We start from the raw sequence: 17690 nt of genomic DNA, 5'->3' as shown, positions 1-17690 counted from the left end.
ACAAGTACTTTTTTAAATAAACAACTGCTTCTGTTAATTACTCATCTATTCATTAAAGCAGATCATTTTACTCAGACCTCACTAGGCAAAGCAGCACAATTCAAATAACTTTATGTAATTTGAAGTAATAAAACAGAACTTATTTTAGCATAGTCTGTAATTTAGAGTTCACTAGCTTAAACTGACATTCCAAAATACTAATTCATTTGATTTTATTGTAATTTGCAAATCAAGCATCTAACAAAATTGTAAAAAAAAAAATTACCTTATATTCCTAAAATTTACCTATAACACTAAGCAGCATATTTCACAGAAACTGCAATAATTTTTTTAAAAACCGTGTACTCTGCTCATTTCAAAATCAGACTATAAAATTCAATAAAAAGGATAATGATAATAATGTATGGATCTATTAACTATGAATTTTATTTTATCATTTATTTTCCTGTCTACTTAGATAGGAAATAACAGAAAAAAGAATTTTAGGAAGCTTCAAGGTTAGCATATATGGTAAACATGAAATCATGTTTACTTCTCTTCAAAATATGAAACCTCAATTATAAAAGATAACTTATGAAATAATAACCTAGAAAACTGTTTGTTCTGTTAGGAAACTACATGGAGTCCTTTTATTAAAAACCTCAGAACACTCATGACAATTTACAAATTAATTTACTAACAAGTAAGTCGACCATATTAAATGATTGATGGAAATAACCCAACACCCTATATGACTAGATAATTTCCACAGACTTATAAAAATTTCAGTGAGGGAAGGCAATAATTTTTATTTTAATTTCAGATATGGATGCATGAGGAACTAAGATTTCCAGAACAAAACAGGGAAACTATAGAAGATGTCAAGGGGTTGGGGTGAAGTTTTGAAAGACTTAAGAAATCTCTATATTTCCAACATTATATTTTAAAATGTTACCTTTCTCTTACACTGATGCCTCTGGCAGTCACGCATCTTAATACACTTAGTTTCACAAAGATAGGGTTTGTGGCATGGCATTTTTTTGGTATGCTTTCCACAACGACAGTGCTTTTCCACTTCCTGGAACACAATGGAACATGTAATTAAACAATTTTGCTAGTCTATATAACTTTTTGTATTAAAATGTGTATGATAATTAGAGTAAAAAACTCAAAGTGATAATAACTCCCAAAATGGTTTTCCCCAACGTCATGAGTTTAGTCTAAGCTAGAAGTGAAACTTAAGAATTTCATATTTGAACAGGCACTTTTACTTTTTTCCTTTTTTTTCAAATTGCCAGAGCTATTAATGTATCATGCTGCAAACAGTAATCTGTTCAGGCACTTTTTCGTTGCAGAAATCAAAACTATATATAACCATATGAAAAAATGCTTTAAATCATCATTAATTAGAGAAATCCAAATGAAAGCAACTTTGAGGTATCTCACACATATCATATTGGTTTGAATGTTAGGCGAAAGCAACAAATGTTTAAAGGGGCTGTGGAAAAACTGGAACACTAATACAATATCGGTGGATCTGTGAACTGATCCAACCACTTTGGAGAGCAATCTGGAATTATGCCCAAAGAGTTATAAAACTTCGTGTACCCTCTGATCTCGCAATAATACTATTAGGTCTGTTTCTCAAGGTGATCAGGGAAAAATGAAAAGAACTTACATGTTCTTTTGTGGTGGCAAGAAACTAGAAATTGAGGGAATGCCCATCAATTAGGAAATGGCCAAATAAACTGTGGTATATGATTGTGATGGAATACTACTGTGCTATAAGAAACGATGAGCTGGTTGATTTTAGAAAAACTTGAATAGACTTGCACAAAGTAATGAAGAGTGAAATGAGCAGAATCAAGAAAACATCGTATATAGTAACAGCAATATTGTTCGAAGGAAAACTGTGAACAACTAAGTTGTTTTAAATATCACAAATACTCAAATCAAGTACAAAGGACCTATGAAGGAAGATGGCATGCGCCTCCAGAGAAAGAACTGATGAATATAAATATGTATAATATGTTGTGTGTGTGTTTAATGGTGGCCTTCTCTAGTGTGGGGTGAGAAAGGAGGGCGAAAAATACAAATGAAAAGTATACAGCAGAGAACAAAAGAAAACTCAGAAAGAAGCTCAAAAAAGTAGGGTAGCTTTGAAAATGATGTATAGTATTTATTATATAGTTTTTCAAAGAACGTAAACAGTGTAAAATGGAGATTCATGGTTTCATATTGAAACCTCTTGATGTGTTGTGCTGTGCACATGGAAACTTTTTTTCTCTTTTTGTATTTAAGTTCAAAATGAATTAAAAAATTTTTAAAGCATATTAACAGATTTTTCATTTACAAATAATGCAAAAAGATAACTATATATGAAACTGTGAATATTACATAGGTTTTTAAAAAGGATTTAGTAACCTGGCGTCCTACGTGGACGCAAAGTTCCTTGTCCCCATTAGAAATATTAAGAAAACATTTTTAGGGGCAGCTAGGTGGCACAGTGGATGGAGCACAGGCCCTGGAGTCAGGAGTACCTGAGCACAAATCTGGCCTCAGACACATAACACTTAATAATAGCTGTGTGACTATGGGCAAGTCACTTAATCCCAACTGCCTCATCGAAAAAAAAAAAAAGAAAAAAAAATTTTTTAATTGTCCTATTCTGAAGCCTTTTGACTAATATAAACAATGTCCTGCTCCTCTCTCTCTACATTGGCTCAGGAAACAACTCCTCCTAAAATTAGAGAGGTAAGTGGACAAAGGCAAGGGGCCCTTGACTGATCCACCTCAGAGATAGAGCCTCTTTCCTTCTGAATGGAACTGGAATAATCAGACCAAAAGCAGTGAAAAGTGTCTCTCTTTTCTTTAAGTTTCCTCATATTACCTTTAAATCTGGGGCCTATGCTTATTTGGAGCTTATTGTGGAATATAACACAAGATACTTGTCCAAAAAATAATTTCTGCCTGACTGATTCCCAATTCCTCAGATATTTTTGTCATACATTGAGTCCTGTTAGGGTTCCCTGGTTTTTAAAGCATTATTCTACTTTTGGATCTTAAATATGTGGTCTATCCTACTGATCAACTTTTCTAGGAAGAGTCCTAAATAGTTTAAGAATTCATTCATTTCATTTAGGTTGTTGATTTTGCTAGGCAAAAGTTCTACTATATGTACAAAAATATTTACAGCTGCTCTTTTTGTGGTGGCAAAGAAATGGAAATTCAGGAAACGTCCATCAATTTGGGAATGGCTGAACAAGTTGTGGTATATGAATGTAATGGAATACTAATGTGCTATGAGAAATAATGAGCAGGTGGATTTCAGAAAAACCTGGAAAGACTTGTATGGTCCGATGCTGAGTGAAGTGAGTAGAACATTGTACTCAGTAATAGTAACATTGTATGATGATCAACTACGATTAACTTCATTCTTCTCAGCAATACAATGATTCAAGACAATTTCAAAAGACTCATGATGGAAAATGCTATCCACATCCAAAGAAAGAACTATGGAGTCTGAAAACAGATCGAAGCGCATACTATTCTCACTTTTTTTTGTTTTGGGTTGCTTTGGTTTTTTTGTGCTTTCCCTTTTGTTGTTTCTTCTTTCACAACATGACTTATGTGGAAATATTCACATGATTTTACTTGTATAACCTATATCAGATCGCTTGCCATCTTGGGGAGGAGGGATGGGAGGAAGAGAGGGAGAAAAAATTTGGAACTCAAAATGTTATAAAAAAAATGAATGTTGAAAACTATCTTTACATGTAATTGGAAAAAATAAAATACTATTTACAAGAAAAAGATTCTAAAAATTTCTTACACGTCCATTCCATTTCTTGTGAGTTCTCATTTTTCATTTTTAATATTGGCAACATAGTTTTCCTCTTTAAAAAAATTTAGTCATCAGATTATGCATTTTATCAGTTTTTAAAAAATGAAAAAACTCCTCATTTTATGTTCAATGGACCCTTTTGTAGTGTTGTTTCAATTTTATCACTTCTATTTCTAGACTTTCTTGCATGTCTAGTTAGAGCTTTTTGGTTCCATGTGCTTTTTGTTGGCTATATACCCAATTCATTGATCTCTTCTCTCTTTCTCTTGCTGATCAGAATGCTTAGCAATACAAATTTTCTTCTACAGACTGCCTTGGCTATAGCTCTCAAAAGCTTGGCTGTGTTAGTCACTTTTAAAAATAAAATTAGCTATTGTTTCTTGACCCACCAAATTTTTAAGATTATTCAGGCTCCACTTAGATTTGTGTTGAGGGCTTGCACTGATGGGTTTGAGGATTTAGGCCACACCGGGTTTTTCCTGTTGCCTGTCCATTATCCAAGAGCCACCTAAATCAGAACGTAGGCTCTCCAACCCCTCCCAGGAGCTGTCTTTCCCTTGAGAACAGAAGGACCTTCAACAAATCTTGAAAGATAACCGGAAAGCGAGGAGATGACTGCAGGCGGATTCCCCCCAGTTACTGTTACCATGAGAAAAATTATTGTTGATACTTGGCTTTTTCTACTCTGGGTTCTGTTCCCACGAATGGGATATAAAAACCCTAACCCTCAGATCAAAAAATGGAGCTTGTTCTTCACTTGCTACCCCCCTGGCCCACGTGATTCCTTCTTCTCTCATACCTCACTGGTAATTAAACACAGTCATGGATACAGGCATCCGCAACAGGTTTGAATCCTGTGAATGCCTTTTATTGACTGTAATTTTTGCTACATTTGTGGTCAATAAAGTTGTGTTTAATATTTCTATTCTTTTGTAGCTGATCAATTTTTGTCTACATGCCATATATAATTTAGAAACATACACAGTGTTTCCTATTCCAATTTAATAAATACCAGAGTGCTATCATAACTATCTTTTCTAAAATTCTATGCAGGTCCTTAACTTCTTTTCTGTTTATCTTTTTTGGGAGACTTGTTTAGTCTTGAAAGAAACCCATGAAGGTCCCCAACTACTATAACTCAGTTAAATTTTCCTTTATGTAGTTAAATGCTATGCCATTTGGAGCATGTATATTAAATACTGATGTTATTTCATTATCTAGAATTCCTTTAAGGATAATGTATTTACCCTACTTGTCTCTTAACCATGTTGATTTTTTAACTACCTTACTTTTAAAAATTCATCAAAGTAAAATAAATTCTGCTCCAAACCCTCATTTTAAGTTTCTGAATCCTTACATTTCAAATCTGTTTCTCATAAACAATACAGTGTTGGATTCTGTTTTCTAATCTGTTACTTCCTTTTTTTTATGAGTGAATTCATCCCATTTACATTCACGATTATGGTCTCCTCTAGTACTTCCTGTTATACTTTTTTCTCTTTTGTCCTTGTTCCTACTTTACAAAGAAGGAAACGGGGGAAAAAACCCTAACCTATCAACATAAATATTTTATTACTAAAGTAGTCTGTTCCTATTCCTCTGCCTTTCTTTACCAAGCCCAGACTCCTTATCTCTCATCCCTCCTTTGAGTGATTCAGAAAAAAATAAGGATAAGATGCCCACTTTACCCACCATGTTGCTCCATGTTCCTCCTATACCTATATTATGCAACAGTAAGTTTCTCCTTCATTTCTTCCCAACCCTCCACTTTCTCCTCCTAAAGCCAACAAAATTAATCTCAGTCTCTGTGTATCTTTCTTATCTTTGTGACCTTTAAAGGAGATTCTGAAAAAACATTAATCTCTTCACTCTCTATTATAATATAAGCACTTCATCACCATTTAGTCCCTTCTATGTGCTCAAATATAAACACTTTTAGGTTTCTCTTAACACCTATGTTTCCATTGTAAAGTTTCTACTTAGCGCTGGTTTTTGTTTTCCCTTAGGGATGTTTAAAAGTACTCTAACCCATTAAAGATTCATTTTTTCCCTGAATGATTATAATCAGTTTTCTACAGTAAGTTACTCTTGTTTGTAAACTTTCATCTTTTGTAAACATCAAATTCCAAGATCTCATCTCCCCAGCTGGTAAAGAAGTTGTGTGACAAAACAGGAAAATGATAAATGTTGGAGATGATGTGGGAAAATTGGAACACTAATGCATGGCTGGTGGAGTTGTGAAATGATCCAACCATTTTGGAGAGCAATCTGGAACTATGCCCACCAGGCTATAAAAATGTGCATACCTTTTAACCCAGCAACAGTACTTCTAGGGCTGTATCCCAAAGAGATCATATAAATGAGAAAAGGACCCACATGTACAAAAATATTCATAGCAGCTCTTTTTGTGGTGGCAAAGAATTAGAAATTGAGAGGATGCCCATCAATCGGGGAACGGCTGAACAAGTTGTGGTATATGGATGTAATGGGATACTATTGTGCTATAAGAAATGATGAGCAGGCAGATTTCAGAAAAACCTGGGAAGACTTGTATGATCTGATGCTGAGTGAAGTGAGCAGAACCAGGAGAACATCATACACAGTAACTGCCACATTGTGCGATAACTAATATCGATAGGACTTAACCCTTCTCAGCAATACAAGGATCTAAGACATCTCCAAAGGCCTTATGATGGAAAATGTTATCCATATCCAAAGAAAGAACTACGGAGTTTGAATGCAGATTGAAACATACTATTTGCTATTTTTTTCCTTTGGTTGTGTTCTGTTCCTTCTTTCTGGTGGTTCCTCCTTTTGGTTCTAACTCTTACTTACAACATCACTAATGTGAAAATATGTTTAATAGGAATGTATATGTATAGCTTATATCAGATTGTGTGCCATTTTGGGGAGGGAGGCAGAAAAATTAAAAACTCAAAAGCTTATGGAAGTGATTGTTGATAAATCAAAATAAATTAATTTTTTAAAAAAGGAGAAGTTGTGGCATAGTTTTGAGTGATCTTGGATTGTGATTCCTTGATACCTGATGTCTTACTTTCTTGCTACTCGCAGTAATTTTTGACTGGGAAAACTATGGAATTTGTCTGTAAGATTCCTGGGTACTTTATATTTGAGGCTTCTTTAAGGAAATAGTGGATTTTTTCTATTTCCACTTAGCCCTCTGGTTCTAACAAATTTGAGAAGTTTTTCTGTGTATGTGCTTTCCTGAAATATGATATCCAGGCTCTTTGGTCGGTTCATGGTTTTCAAGGAATCCAATGATTCTCAGATTAACTTTTCTTGACCAGTTATCTGGGTCAGTTATTTTTGATAGCAAACATTTTGCATTTTCTTCTATTTTTTTAATCTTTCAATTTTGCTATTTTGGTATTTCTCATTGTATCATGGAATCAATGAATTCTAATTTTCCATTCCCTTCTTCAGAGAATATATTACTTAAGGATAAGGCTTTCCATCTTCTGTTCTAAGTTTTTTGTTTTTTTGTTTTTTGCTCAGGCAATGGGGGTTAAGTGACTTGCCCAGGGTCACACAGCTAGTAAGTGTTATGTGTCTGAGGCCGCATTTGAACTCAGGTCCTCCGGAATCCAGGGCCCGGGCTCTATCCACTGCACCACCTAGCTGCCCCCTGTTTTTTTTTATTTGTTAAAAAAGAAAAATTCCAAACTTATTAAATGTCCCTTACATCTAGTTACTTTAACATGTGAATTTTTAACAGAACCTAGCCAGTTAGAGTGACCAAAAGGACCACTGCATAATAAGCATGAAACCTACGTGCCTCGCAAGCTTATTCACTAACTTTTTACTTAGGTCAAAACCACAATGTACATATGTAACAGAGGCCTAAAAGTCAAGATAGTACCCAAAACAGGGTAACTCATCTCAAAGTTTCTTGAAATATATAATATATACACTCGAAATATATAACATATATACTATGTCCCTTAAAAGAATAAAACAAGTTCCATAAATCCAAGAGAAGCCTAAACTCAAAGGGAAAAAAAAAATCAAAATTATTCTTTTATGACATACTCTTTTGAGTTTTTATACTTTAAAAAAAGAATTACTTCTTATACTATTCATAACCTACTACACGAAGCACCCTTTTCTCTTTTTCTGATTCATAAAATAAAAAAATGAAAATCATCTTGGGGAAACCAAGTTGAGGGTACCCAACTCTATACTTTCGTTAGGTAACATGTTAAAGTTATTGAAAGAGAAAATGACCAACCTGTCTACATATTTCACAAGGACCTCGATGACAGCGCTGTGAACACCTATGAATGCCACATTCAAGCACTTTGTCACAACTGTCTCCACAAGTTGGAACATCTTCCGTACAAGGCAAAGAGCACTCTAAATGTAGACAAAAAGTCAATGTTAATGACATATTAAGAATTAACAATCCTTACAAAAGTATATACAAATTAAGTCACTTTAAATTATTTCAGAATCCATTGGTAAATATTTCTTTTGAAAACCAAACTGTATAGTTATGCCTTTTTTAAGTTACATAAACACTAAAAGTTATCAGAAAAGGTAGCTTAAGAAAAATCTACTAATGATAATCCCTATAACACTTCATACTTTATAGGGTTTCAAAAAACCTATTAGTATCCTAAAGAAACAAAGATAGACAGCCTAATATATATATATATATATCTCAGAAACAAAATAAGGAAAATGTTACATGTTACAGAAATTTTCATTTGCTATTGGAAAATTAGAACTATTTTAGTTAATAACCCCTCATCACGAGAGATCTCCATTAAATCCAGACAGGAAGGCTTAAAAATCATGAAGGGTAATTATTATACTAATATATTCCAACCAGAAACATAAAGAATAATCCAGTGACAAAAGTATAATGTAAAAATGGAGGTTATTATGGAGGTGAAAGTAGGTAGATTCACAAAATGACAAACCAATATTTTTAGCATGCCCATGACCCCTAAGAACAGTCAAGTGGTATTCTTTCTGGGTCAACTTTCCAAGCTGAATTTCTATTGTAAACCATATTAAGAATCTAGAGTATCAAGTTAAATTTGTTAAGTGTTTGCTTTTAACTAAAACTACAATCAGAATGGTAGCTGTGGATTCACCCAGAGACTATCTGAATCTAAATATAAAAATATTCTTTGCATAACTACAGGCATAATTAATTGCAGAAAAGTTAACTGCTAAAAGATAATTCAAGCTATTATAATAAAAGTGAAAATACTATTTAATTTACTAATTCACTGCTAATCAAATTCCTCCAAATATATTTTATACAGCTAAAAAAAATTATAAGAAGGAACAAAAAGATCAAGAATCTAAAGGGCAATAATGGAAAATAAAGAGGGAGAGAGAAATAATCTATCAGCACCATATTTCAAATTGTACTACAAACTGTACATCATTAAAATTACTTGGTACTGGTTGAAAAAAAAAAAGAGGCTCATCAGTGAAACAGATTAGGTATAGAGATACAAATGAACATAATATATAGTGTTTGATAAACCCAAAGACCCCAGTTACCAGGGAAAGGACTACTTAACAAAACTACTAGGCAAACTAGACTGCAACCTGGCAGAAATTATGTTAGACTAACATCACATCATATACCAATATAAGTGCTAAATGGATACATAAACTACATGTAAAAAGTCACTTTCTAAACAAATTTGAAAACAAGGAAGAAATTACCTTTCAAATCTATGGATAAGGGAAGGTGCAGTTTTAAAAGTATCTAAGCTATCAATAATCATAAGGAAAAAATGCTCTAAATCACTAATAATTAGAGAAGAGAAAATTAAAGCAACTATGACATTCCACCTCAAACTTATCAGACTGGTGAAGAGGAAAATGACAAATGCTTGAGGGACTATGGGAAAACAGGTACTATTGGTGGAGCAGTGGAGTGACGCAGTATTTCTGGAAGGCAATATGGAACTACACACATAAAGTTACCAGAGGTCCAATCTATACCATTACCAGATCTATATACTAACAAAATCAAAGAAAGATGAAAAGTACAATAATATTCATGGCAGCTCTTTTCATCAAAGATAAAAACTGGAAACTAAGGAGTCCTCTCCTATTTGGGAATGGCTAAATATACTGTGTAATGAAATATTATCGTGCCGTAAGAAACGATGAAAAGGAAAACTTCAGAGAAAACATCTCTATGAAGTAATGCAGAGTGAAGTTGGGCAGAACAGTTTATACAAAGATTACAGCAAGAGAAAAAAACAACTTCAAAAGACTTTATTGACTCTGTTCAACACAATGATAAACCATGTGTTCCAAAAGAATGATGATGAAACATACCACTCACCTCCCAACAGAAAGATTAAATTAAAAAGTACATAAAGAGACATACATTTTGGGGCATAGATAATGTGGGAATTTGATTTGCTGAACTATGTAGATTATGTATTAAGGATTTCATTTTGGGGTGGGTTTGTTATCTAAAAAGGAGAGGAACTTTGGTAGCAAAGGATTAATTAAAAACTTGTTTTAAAAAAAAGAGAATGGTAGTCATAAGAGCAGTCCTGTTTGAGCCTGTTTCCTCAAGATTATGATCTGTAAGGTCTTTTTCAGCTCAAATTATTTACATCTAAGTAGCAAACCCTTACTTGATTTCTGACATGGACAGAATCTTTTCCCAGATCGAGGACATTCTCCACAAGCAAGAGGATGACAAATTTGCTCACACGTATGATGGCCACATGGTAATATTTTCCCACATACCTAAAAGAAATGTCATCAGCATCAATGAAGCAGTTAATAGACTGATCCCCAACACCATAATAACAAAAATTATCCATTTGATACCCATAAAATGAAAACACAATTTCACAGCATTTAATATCTTTTCAAATAACAGAATTTCTCCTTTATTTGCCTCTTTAACTCAGAATCAATTTTATAATATTGTGCTACCCTAACTACAAATGATGCTTTGCAAGCAAAGTATCTGTAGGTTTTAAAAACACACATATACATTTGGAGGTTTTTATCCCTCCTTATCAAAATAATCAGCATACTTATTTAGAGAGGTGTCCCTCACAAAAACCATCAGTAAAATACTAATTTTTCTTATTTCCCATGAAGTTCTACTCCAAGGACTCAACATTAGAATGCCCCTGAGGTCTTAAAGCTATGACAAAGCTATGGTCCTATCAAGACAGAAAGACTCCAGTATGAACCTGGTTCAAAGAGGTTTCTCACAAATTTTTAACAAGGGATGAATTTTTTTGGCCACAGCAATTCACAAAGACCATCTAAAATTTTGGTGAGGTTGTGTGACCCATATTAGTGCACAAAGTATCTATACTAATAAAATGACATCTTGAAGTACTAAAATAGGTTTTTAAAGGAGTCCTATGGAATTGGAAATAGAATTCCCATTTGGAATCAAGTACCTGGATCCAACTTTTGACTCTTATATACTACCTATGTGACCTTAAGCAAATCACAACCACAATGGGTCTCATTTAATCCAAAAATATCATATGGAAATTCCAGGAATGTGTGATGACACTAATGAATGAAATGAGAAGCTGAAAACAAATCAGAAATGTGTGATATAGTAATGTACTAGCTTTAAAAGATAGAAGGGAAGTAAAGTTCCCATCTCATTTAAAAGTGAAGTGTAGCCCTCATCCATATATATCATTGAATTCCAATGGGATAGAAAACAAAAAACCAGAAAAAAGATGGATGAAAATGGAATGATACATTTATCTCAACTGTGAAGGCAAAATGACTTTTTTCTATTAAACAAACAGAAAAAATTAAGATAATGTTTGATTACATCAAGTTTAAAATTTCAATACAACAAAAATAATATGATCAAAAGAAAAACAGAATATACACATAATATGTAAATGTGACAGATAAGAACTTGAAATATAAAATCAATAAAGAACTATGAAACATTTAGAATCACAGGTAACTACCAGTCCACAATAGATAAACGGACAAAGAATATTAACATTTTCCAAAAGAAACACAAATTGCTAACAGTCACTTGAAAAACAAACTCAACTTCACTACTAATCAAAGAGATTAAAATAGTTTTGGAAGTACTTATCTATAAAATTGGCAAAAGCATTTAAAAAGCAATGAAACTCAATACTACCAGGACTGGAGAGAAACACATTCATTATGAGTACAATTGCAAACTGATGTGGTCATTTTGGAAGGCAATTTGGCAAAACATAGAAAAAGTTACAAAAATAACCACACCATTTTTACTCAGTGATTCCTTTACTGGGCATGGAATGTAACCTCAAGTTTTTTAAAGAAAAAACTATCAGCTCAAAGATTTTCATAGTATTTTTTGTAACTGCAAAAAAACTTGGAAGCAGCCTACAGTTGAAAGAGGGCTGGACTAGAATCAGAGGACCAGATTGAAATACTTCACTGCTACTTACTGGCTGAGTTTGGGCAAACACTCAACTTCCAGCCTTGGTTTCCTCATCTCAAAAATGAAGTAGATTATACTAGACAACCTCTTAGGTCACTTCCATTTCTAAATCTAAGATTCTAGATGACCAACAATGAAGGAATGGTTGAATAAATTGTGGTATATCTGTGTAACAGAATACTATTGTGCAGCTAAGATCATGAAGTATCAAGAAGAATATGGAAAAACCATTTTGCAACTACATAAAGTAAAAAAAGCAAAGGCAGAAGAACCAAAGCACACATTAACTACAGCTAGTTAAGAAGAAAAAGAATCTTGATGGAGATTCAGAGTGACTAAAAAATTGTGACAATTTATATATTAATAATTTGTTTAAATGTAAATAATCAGCAAAATCTATTTGGTCATTCTAACACATTCTGGGAAGTTTATTATGAATCATTTAACACAAATACTAAAAAAAAGGCACAGGCCTCCACGAGGGTTCGTTCTTATTCCTCAGGAGCTAAGTAAAAAGGAACCGAAAGAAGGAGTGATTCCCTACCTACCAAGTGTCACAGGACACTGGGGGTGGCATTGGTTGCCACTAAACAACAGAAACTGACAGAAAAAAGCAGCTTCCCATTAGCCCCACAGAAGCCAACAACTCACAGTTTTAAAGACTCTTACTCACCTGATCACAATGCCATACTGGACTTGCACAAAGTCTTTCGGCTACCTGTTTGCCACAGACACACTTTTGTTTGCTAACTCGGGGACAGGGTTGACAATTTCCTAAAATTACAATGATTAATCAGAACAAGAATATTATAAGTTAATTTGAGAATAGATTCTTTTATGTCAGAAGTCACATTTTCATAGTTGGCTTTGCTAATTGCCTCATTCAAAACATCTAGCTTATTTAGACATTCCTTTTACCTGCATGACAAGGGTTTTCACACTTATGCTGCCCACACAACAATTTCTGACCACATGGTTGCTGACAGGACCACTCCTTGGCACTGCACCGGCGAGATACTGGTTTTGCCTTCTTACAATAGCAAGTAATAGTAACCATCTTTGGACAGGGCGGGCAAGGACCTAGTGAAATCCAGTGAAAGGACAAAAGTTATGAATACTTAAGTCTGTGATAACATGTTGAACATTCAATTCATGTTTAATGCTTTCCATATCAACACTTTAGGGATGCTTTTCCATACTTTTTAAACCAACATTTAGGTTTTAATGTCAAACTTTAAAATTATTTTTGCATTTTAAAACAGTAGTTTTAATAATCAGAACAAAATTAAAGTTACCTGGGTGACAGAGGAGTAAACATTTATGTCCACAAGGAGGCTTCAATTCTCTCTCACACACTTGTCCACACGAGTGAGGCACAAGCCATGGATCCAGTGGTGGATCTTCCACTTTTCCACAATAGCAATAATACCGAGTAGGTGTTTCAGATCGTTTATATTCAAACCTACATTTTGGACTAGAGGAAGTGAAAAGAATTATTAAACTGGACTTTAGTACCCTTTTTCAAAGCAACATAAGGAGGAAAAGATGAACATAAAGCTTCAATTCAATTTACAGTGCATCTGCACTGTCATATGCTCCATTATTATGTAAGTAATACCTAAAACTTTTTTCAGGATGCCTTTGCATTCTACAAAAGGGGCACAAAAGGCTTTTATAGACAAAAAAACACAATGACAGCAAGAGTTAGAAGACAGAACTAAAATTCCCTACTCTTTGACCCAGAGATGACACTGCTAGGCATATACCCAACAATATCATTAACAAAAAGAAAAACTATCTATGCCAAAATATTTATGGCAGTACTTTTTGTTGCAGCAAATACGTGAAAACAAAACAGCTCTTCCATTAGGGAAGAGCTAAATTAGCTGTGGTATAAGATTATAATCAAACATTACTCTGATATAAGAAATGGCTACTAGGACAAATACAGAGAAGCAGAAAGACTTAAAATGATGAAATGAAACAATGTAAATGGAAAAAAATAACTGTCACAAAACAAATGAAAATTAATGCTACAAAATTATACAGAATAAGCATGGCCTCAAAGAAAAGATGTGAAGACACCTCCACCTGCTCCTGTGTAAGAGGTCAACTGCATCTAACACCAGATTTTTTTTTCAATGCGTTAATCAGTTTTAAAGAAATTTTTCTCTTCCTCTTTTAAAATTTCTTTAAAATTCTTTCTTAGAAGGTTCTCTGGGAGGGAAGGGAGAGATACAAAAAAAATCTAGGTGCTATAAAAAAAGATAACAATAAAAAAATCATTTTAAAAAAAATTGTAATTATACAATTACGTATTTTCATAATGACCCGGAGTTAAAGAAAATGTATGCTGTGGATCTGTGATGTCATCTGAATAGTAAGTTCTACTCAATAAAAACACAAAGAATTTTCAAAAGATTTCCATTCAAAACAGTTAAAATAAAAAACTATCATACTTTAAAAGGTGATTTTATGACAGAAAAAAATCACAATAAAGCATTCTTTTTTTAAATAATGGAGCATAACTCAGACAAATATGAAAAATTCAATGATGTTTGAGAAGATGTCTGAAATAATGCTAAGCAGTCAATAGGATTGAGAGAACATATATAATGATCACAATAATGTCATATGAAACAAATTAAAAGCCATCAGAATTCAAATTACGTAATAAATAATCTTGATTCCAGAAGGCTGATGAAACAGATCAGGAGAAGGATAGGGGACTAAGGTCTTCCAGCCATTGCTGCATACTTTGTCAAATAAGACTGATGTATCTGCTTGTTTTCTTAGCTATTTTTCTTAAAAATTCTTAAAAATTTTCTTAAGAAGTAAGCTTCCCCAGGGACAGCTAGGTGGCGCAGTGGACAGAGCACCAGTCCTGAAGTCAAGGAGGACCTGAGTTCAAATGTGGCCTCAGACCAAACACTTGACACTTACTAGCTGTGTGACCCTGGGCAAGTCACTTAACCCCAACTGCCTAGCAAAAAGCAAAAAAAAAAAAAGAAGTAAGCTTCAGTTACCTGCAATATTCATTTAGATGAAATACTTCAACCCCTGGCAAAGCCATAAAATTGAGGTATGATTTTCTTATATCTACTGAGCCAAAACAGAACAAAACAAAAAGATATACTTCTATCATCCCAAGAACTTAGTACACTATTTTTGGATAACCCCACAGAGCAATGGCTTTGGAGTCAGAAGACATGGGTCCAAATCCAACCTTGGATATATGAAGTCGGGCAAGTCTTGTCTGTTTCCTCCACTACAAAAATGAGGGAGCTGGACAAGACAGCCTCTAGTGTTTCTTCAAGCTCAAAGTCTATCACCTCCTAAAAAAGATCTTATCCCAAAGGATCACAGCAAAATTGCACCTCCTGAATAATGACTTACATTTATATAAAAATTCTTCAAATAATTCTCCCTGGCTAATTTAAAAAAAACAACCTCTATCACTCCCTCAAACTATTCAGACAAGGATGCTGTTAAGACTAGTACTCTCAGTAGCTGAGGGGGCATCTGACCAAACCATCAGATGAATGAAAGTACACCTAACTTGTTGTCTATAGGACAAGAGTTGAAGACTATCTATTACTGACATACCAAAAATCAAAGGCAACTATATCCTATTGGTTGATCAAAAGCAAGCTAGCATGGGAAATCTGTGTAATGCAAAAACAAATGTCGATAAAAATCCATTTTAAAAAAAAGCAAACCTTAAAAACAAAGAGTATCAAATTTTTAATCTAATTTTTTTTGTCTAAGTAAAGCCCCACCTTGTCTTAGAAATGAGAAAATTATCTGACTCATCACCAGTTAGCCAGCAAGCATTCATTAACCACTTACTATGTTTGAGGCACTGTGCTAAGCACTAGAAATGCAAAGAAAAGCAAAAACAAAGTTCTTACTCCTAAGAAATTCACATTCTAATGAGCAAGATGACATGCAATTAACTAGGCACACAAAAGTATATATGCTACAAATGGAAGGTAATCTCAGAGGGGACTAGGCCTCAGGTAGAACCAAGAAAGGCCTCCTGCAGAAGGTATGATTTAAACTGAGTCTTGAAGGGAACTAGGAGGAAGGATATTCCTGGCCCAACAGACATCCCAGTATAAATGCAGAGACTTAGGACATAAAAGTGTGGGAGGTGAAGAAAGGAATTTTTTCCAATTGTGCCTTAAAATGGTTTCTCCACAAGGGCTACTTACTATGAATTAAAAGACTATCGTTAAGTTTTGAGATCACAAAGCTCACCTGTAAAAGGTGTAAAAATTGAAATTATGACTTCTTAACAAGTTTTATTACTTTCAACTAAACATTTCCAATAGAACAAAAGCCTACCAAGGCCACGGATAGTCTCTTTTTCCAAAGTCATCATCCGTCAAAGGCGAAGACACAAGGAACAGGCTGTCTTTGGCCCACTTTTGAATACAGGGCATGTGAAATATACAGAAACATCCTGAACAGCTCCAAACCTAAGACAAAAATTCATCAGAAATTAAAATTAGGCAAGAATATGGATTCTTCTTGATAAGAGAAACAAAACAATAAAGAGTTCCTGCCCTACCCATCTCCTAGGGTAGTTGGAAGAATATGAAATGAGAAAGTGACTTGAGAGGCATTAAATGATTGACAAATAATAAAGCATTTTTCACCAAAAGCCACTTAGGAAAATTAAATTCTCCATCACTTCTACGTTCTTTTATGCCTTAATCCTTAGAATTACATAAAGCAACCAGTAAAGTGTTACTTAATGATGACACTGTTGAAAACATTAGTAAAATACTTTAAACATTCTGATCAAAGCTACAATGTTCAAATTAAGATCTCCTTCAGCTGGCAGAAAAATGGCAGCAATCCATTAGGAGGGGAAGTCAACAGACTAAATGGGGCCAGATGGACTATCCATACAGACAGGCTTAAGATGCAGAATTGAGTGGATTTCTACTTTTATTACAACAGAATACACATATCTACAGGCAGGGGCAGTTTTACTTTTATTTTTTCTCTGCTACCACCAAATATCCTACACACCAACTCAAATCCAGAGGCAAGTCTGAGGGGATAAGGCTAGTGGTAGCAAGGGGAATGGATAAAACATAAATCCTACACAGGGAAATTATCTTTTCTTCCTTCACCAGCAGGAAGAACAAGCCAATCAATGGCCAAAGACCACAATAGTATAGCAAGGGGATACCCCATCCTTACTGTTATTTAATTCTTATACTCTTTCCTCCCCCAACCCATCAATAAACAGACTCATAGACCATGTAACCATAACCTGGGACCAAGTGCCCAGAAAAATCCTGTTCCCATTTTTAGCAAGCAGGGAGGATGAGAAAGGGGAAAATGCTCACTGCTTAGAATACAGAGATACATACTGGCATCCTAAATTAGAACTCAATGTCTTTTCCATAGAAAACATTG

General features: G+C 34.1%; 2 protein-coding genes across 3 annotated transcripts in view; one reads left to right on the top strand and one right to left on the bottom strand.

The window, feature by feature from the left end:
• Positions 1-17690, top strand: part of LOC144455454 (uncharacterized) — a 35056-nt gene that overhangs the window by 2293 nt on the left and 15073 nt on the right. The window lies entirely within an intron of this gene.
• NFXL1 (nuclear transcription factor, X-box binding like 1) overlaps positions 1-17690 on the bottom strand; it is an 81831-nt gene that overhangs the window by 55054 nt on the left and 9087 nt on the right. For both annotated transcript variants that reach the window (XM_020990542.2, XM_020990540.2), the window contains exons 5-11: positions 16605-16738; positions 13553-13731; positions 13176-13337; positions 12931-13031; positions 10462-10576; positions 8073-8197; positions 935-1057 (exon numbers count right to left, since the gene is read on the bottom strand). In XM_020990542.2, the coding sequence (XP_020846201.1) occupies positions 935-1057; positions 8073-8197; positions 10462-10576; positions 12931-13031; positions 13176-13337; positions 13553-13731; positions 16605-16738 (939 nt within the window). The remainder of the gene's footprint in view (positions 1-934; positions 1058-8072; positions 8198-10461; positions 10577-12930; positions 13032-13175; positions 13338-13552; positions 13732-16604; positions 16739-17690) is intronic.

The sequence above is a fragment of the Phascolarctos cinereus genome, unplaced genomic scaffold (assembly GCF_003287225.1).
Source record: "Phascolarctos cinereus isolate Bilbo 61053 unplaced genomic scaffold, phaCin_HiC Scaffold_9;HRSCAF=440, whole genome shotgun sequence".
Taxonomy (NCBI): Eukaryota; Metazoa; Chordata; class Mammalia; order Diprotodontia; family Phascolarctidae; genus Phascolarctos; species Phascolarctos cinereus.
Note: the sequence above shows the minus strand (reverse complement) of the source record. Positions and strands in the feature narration are given on the sequence as shown.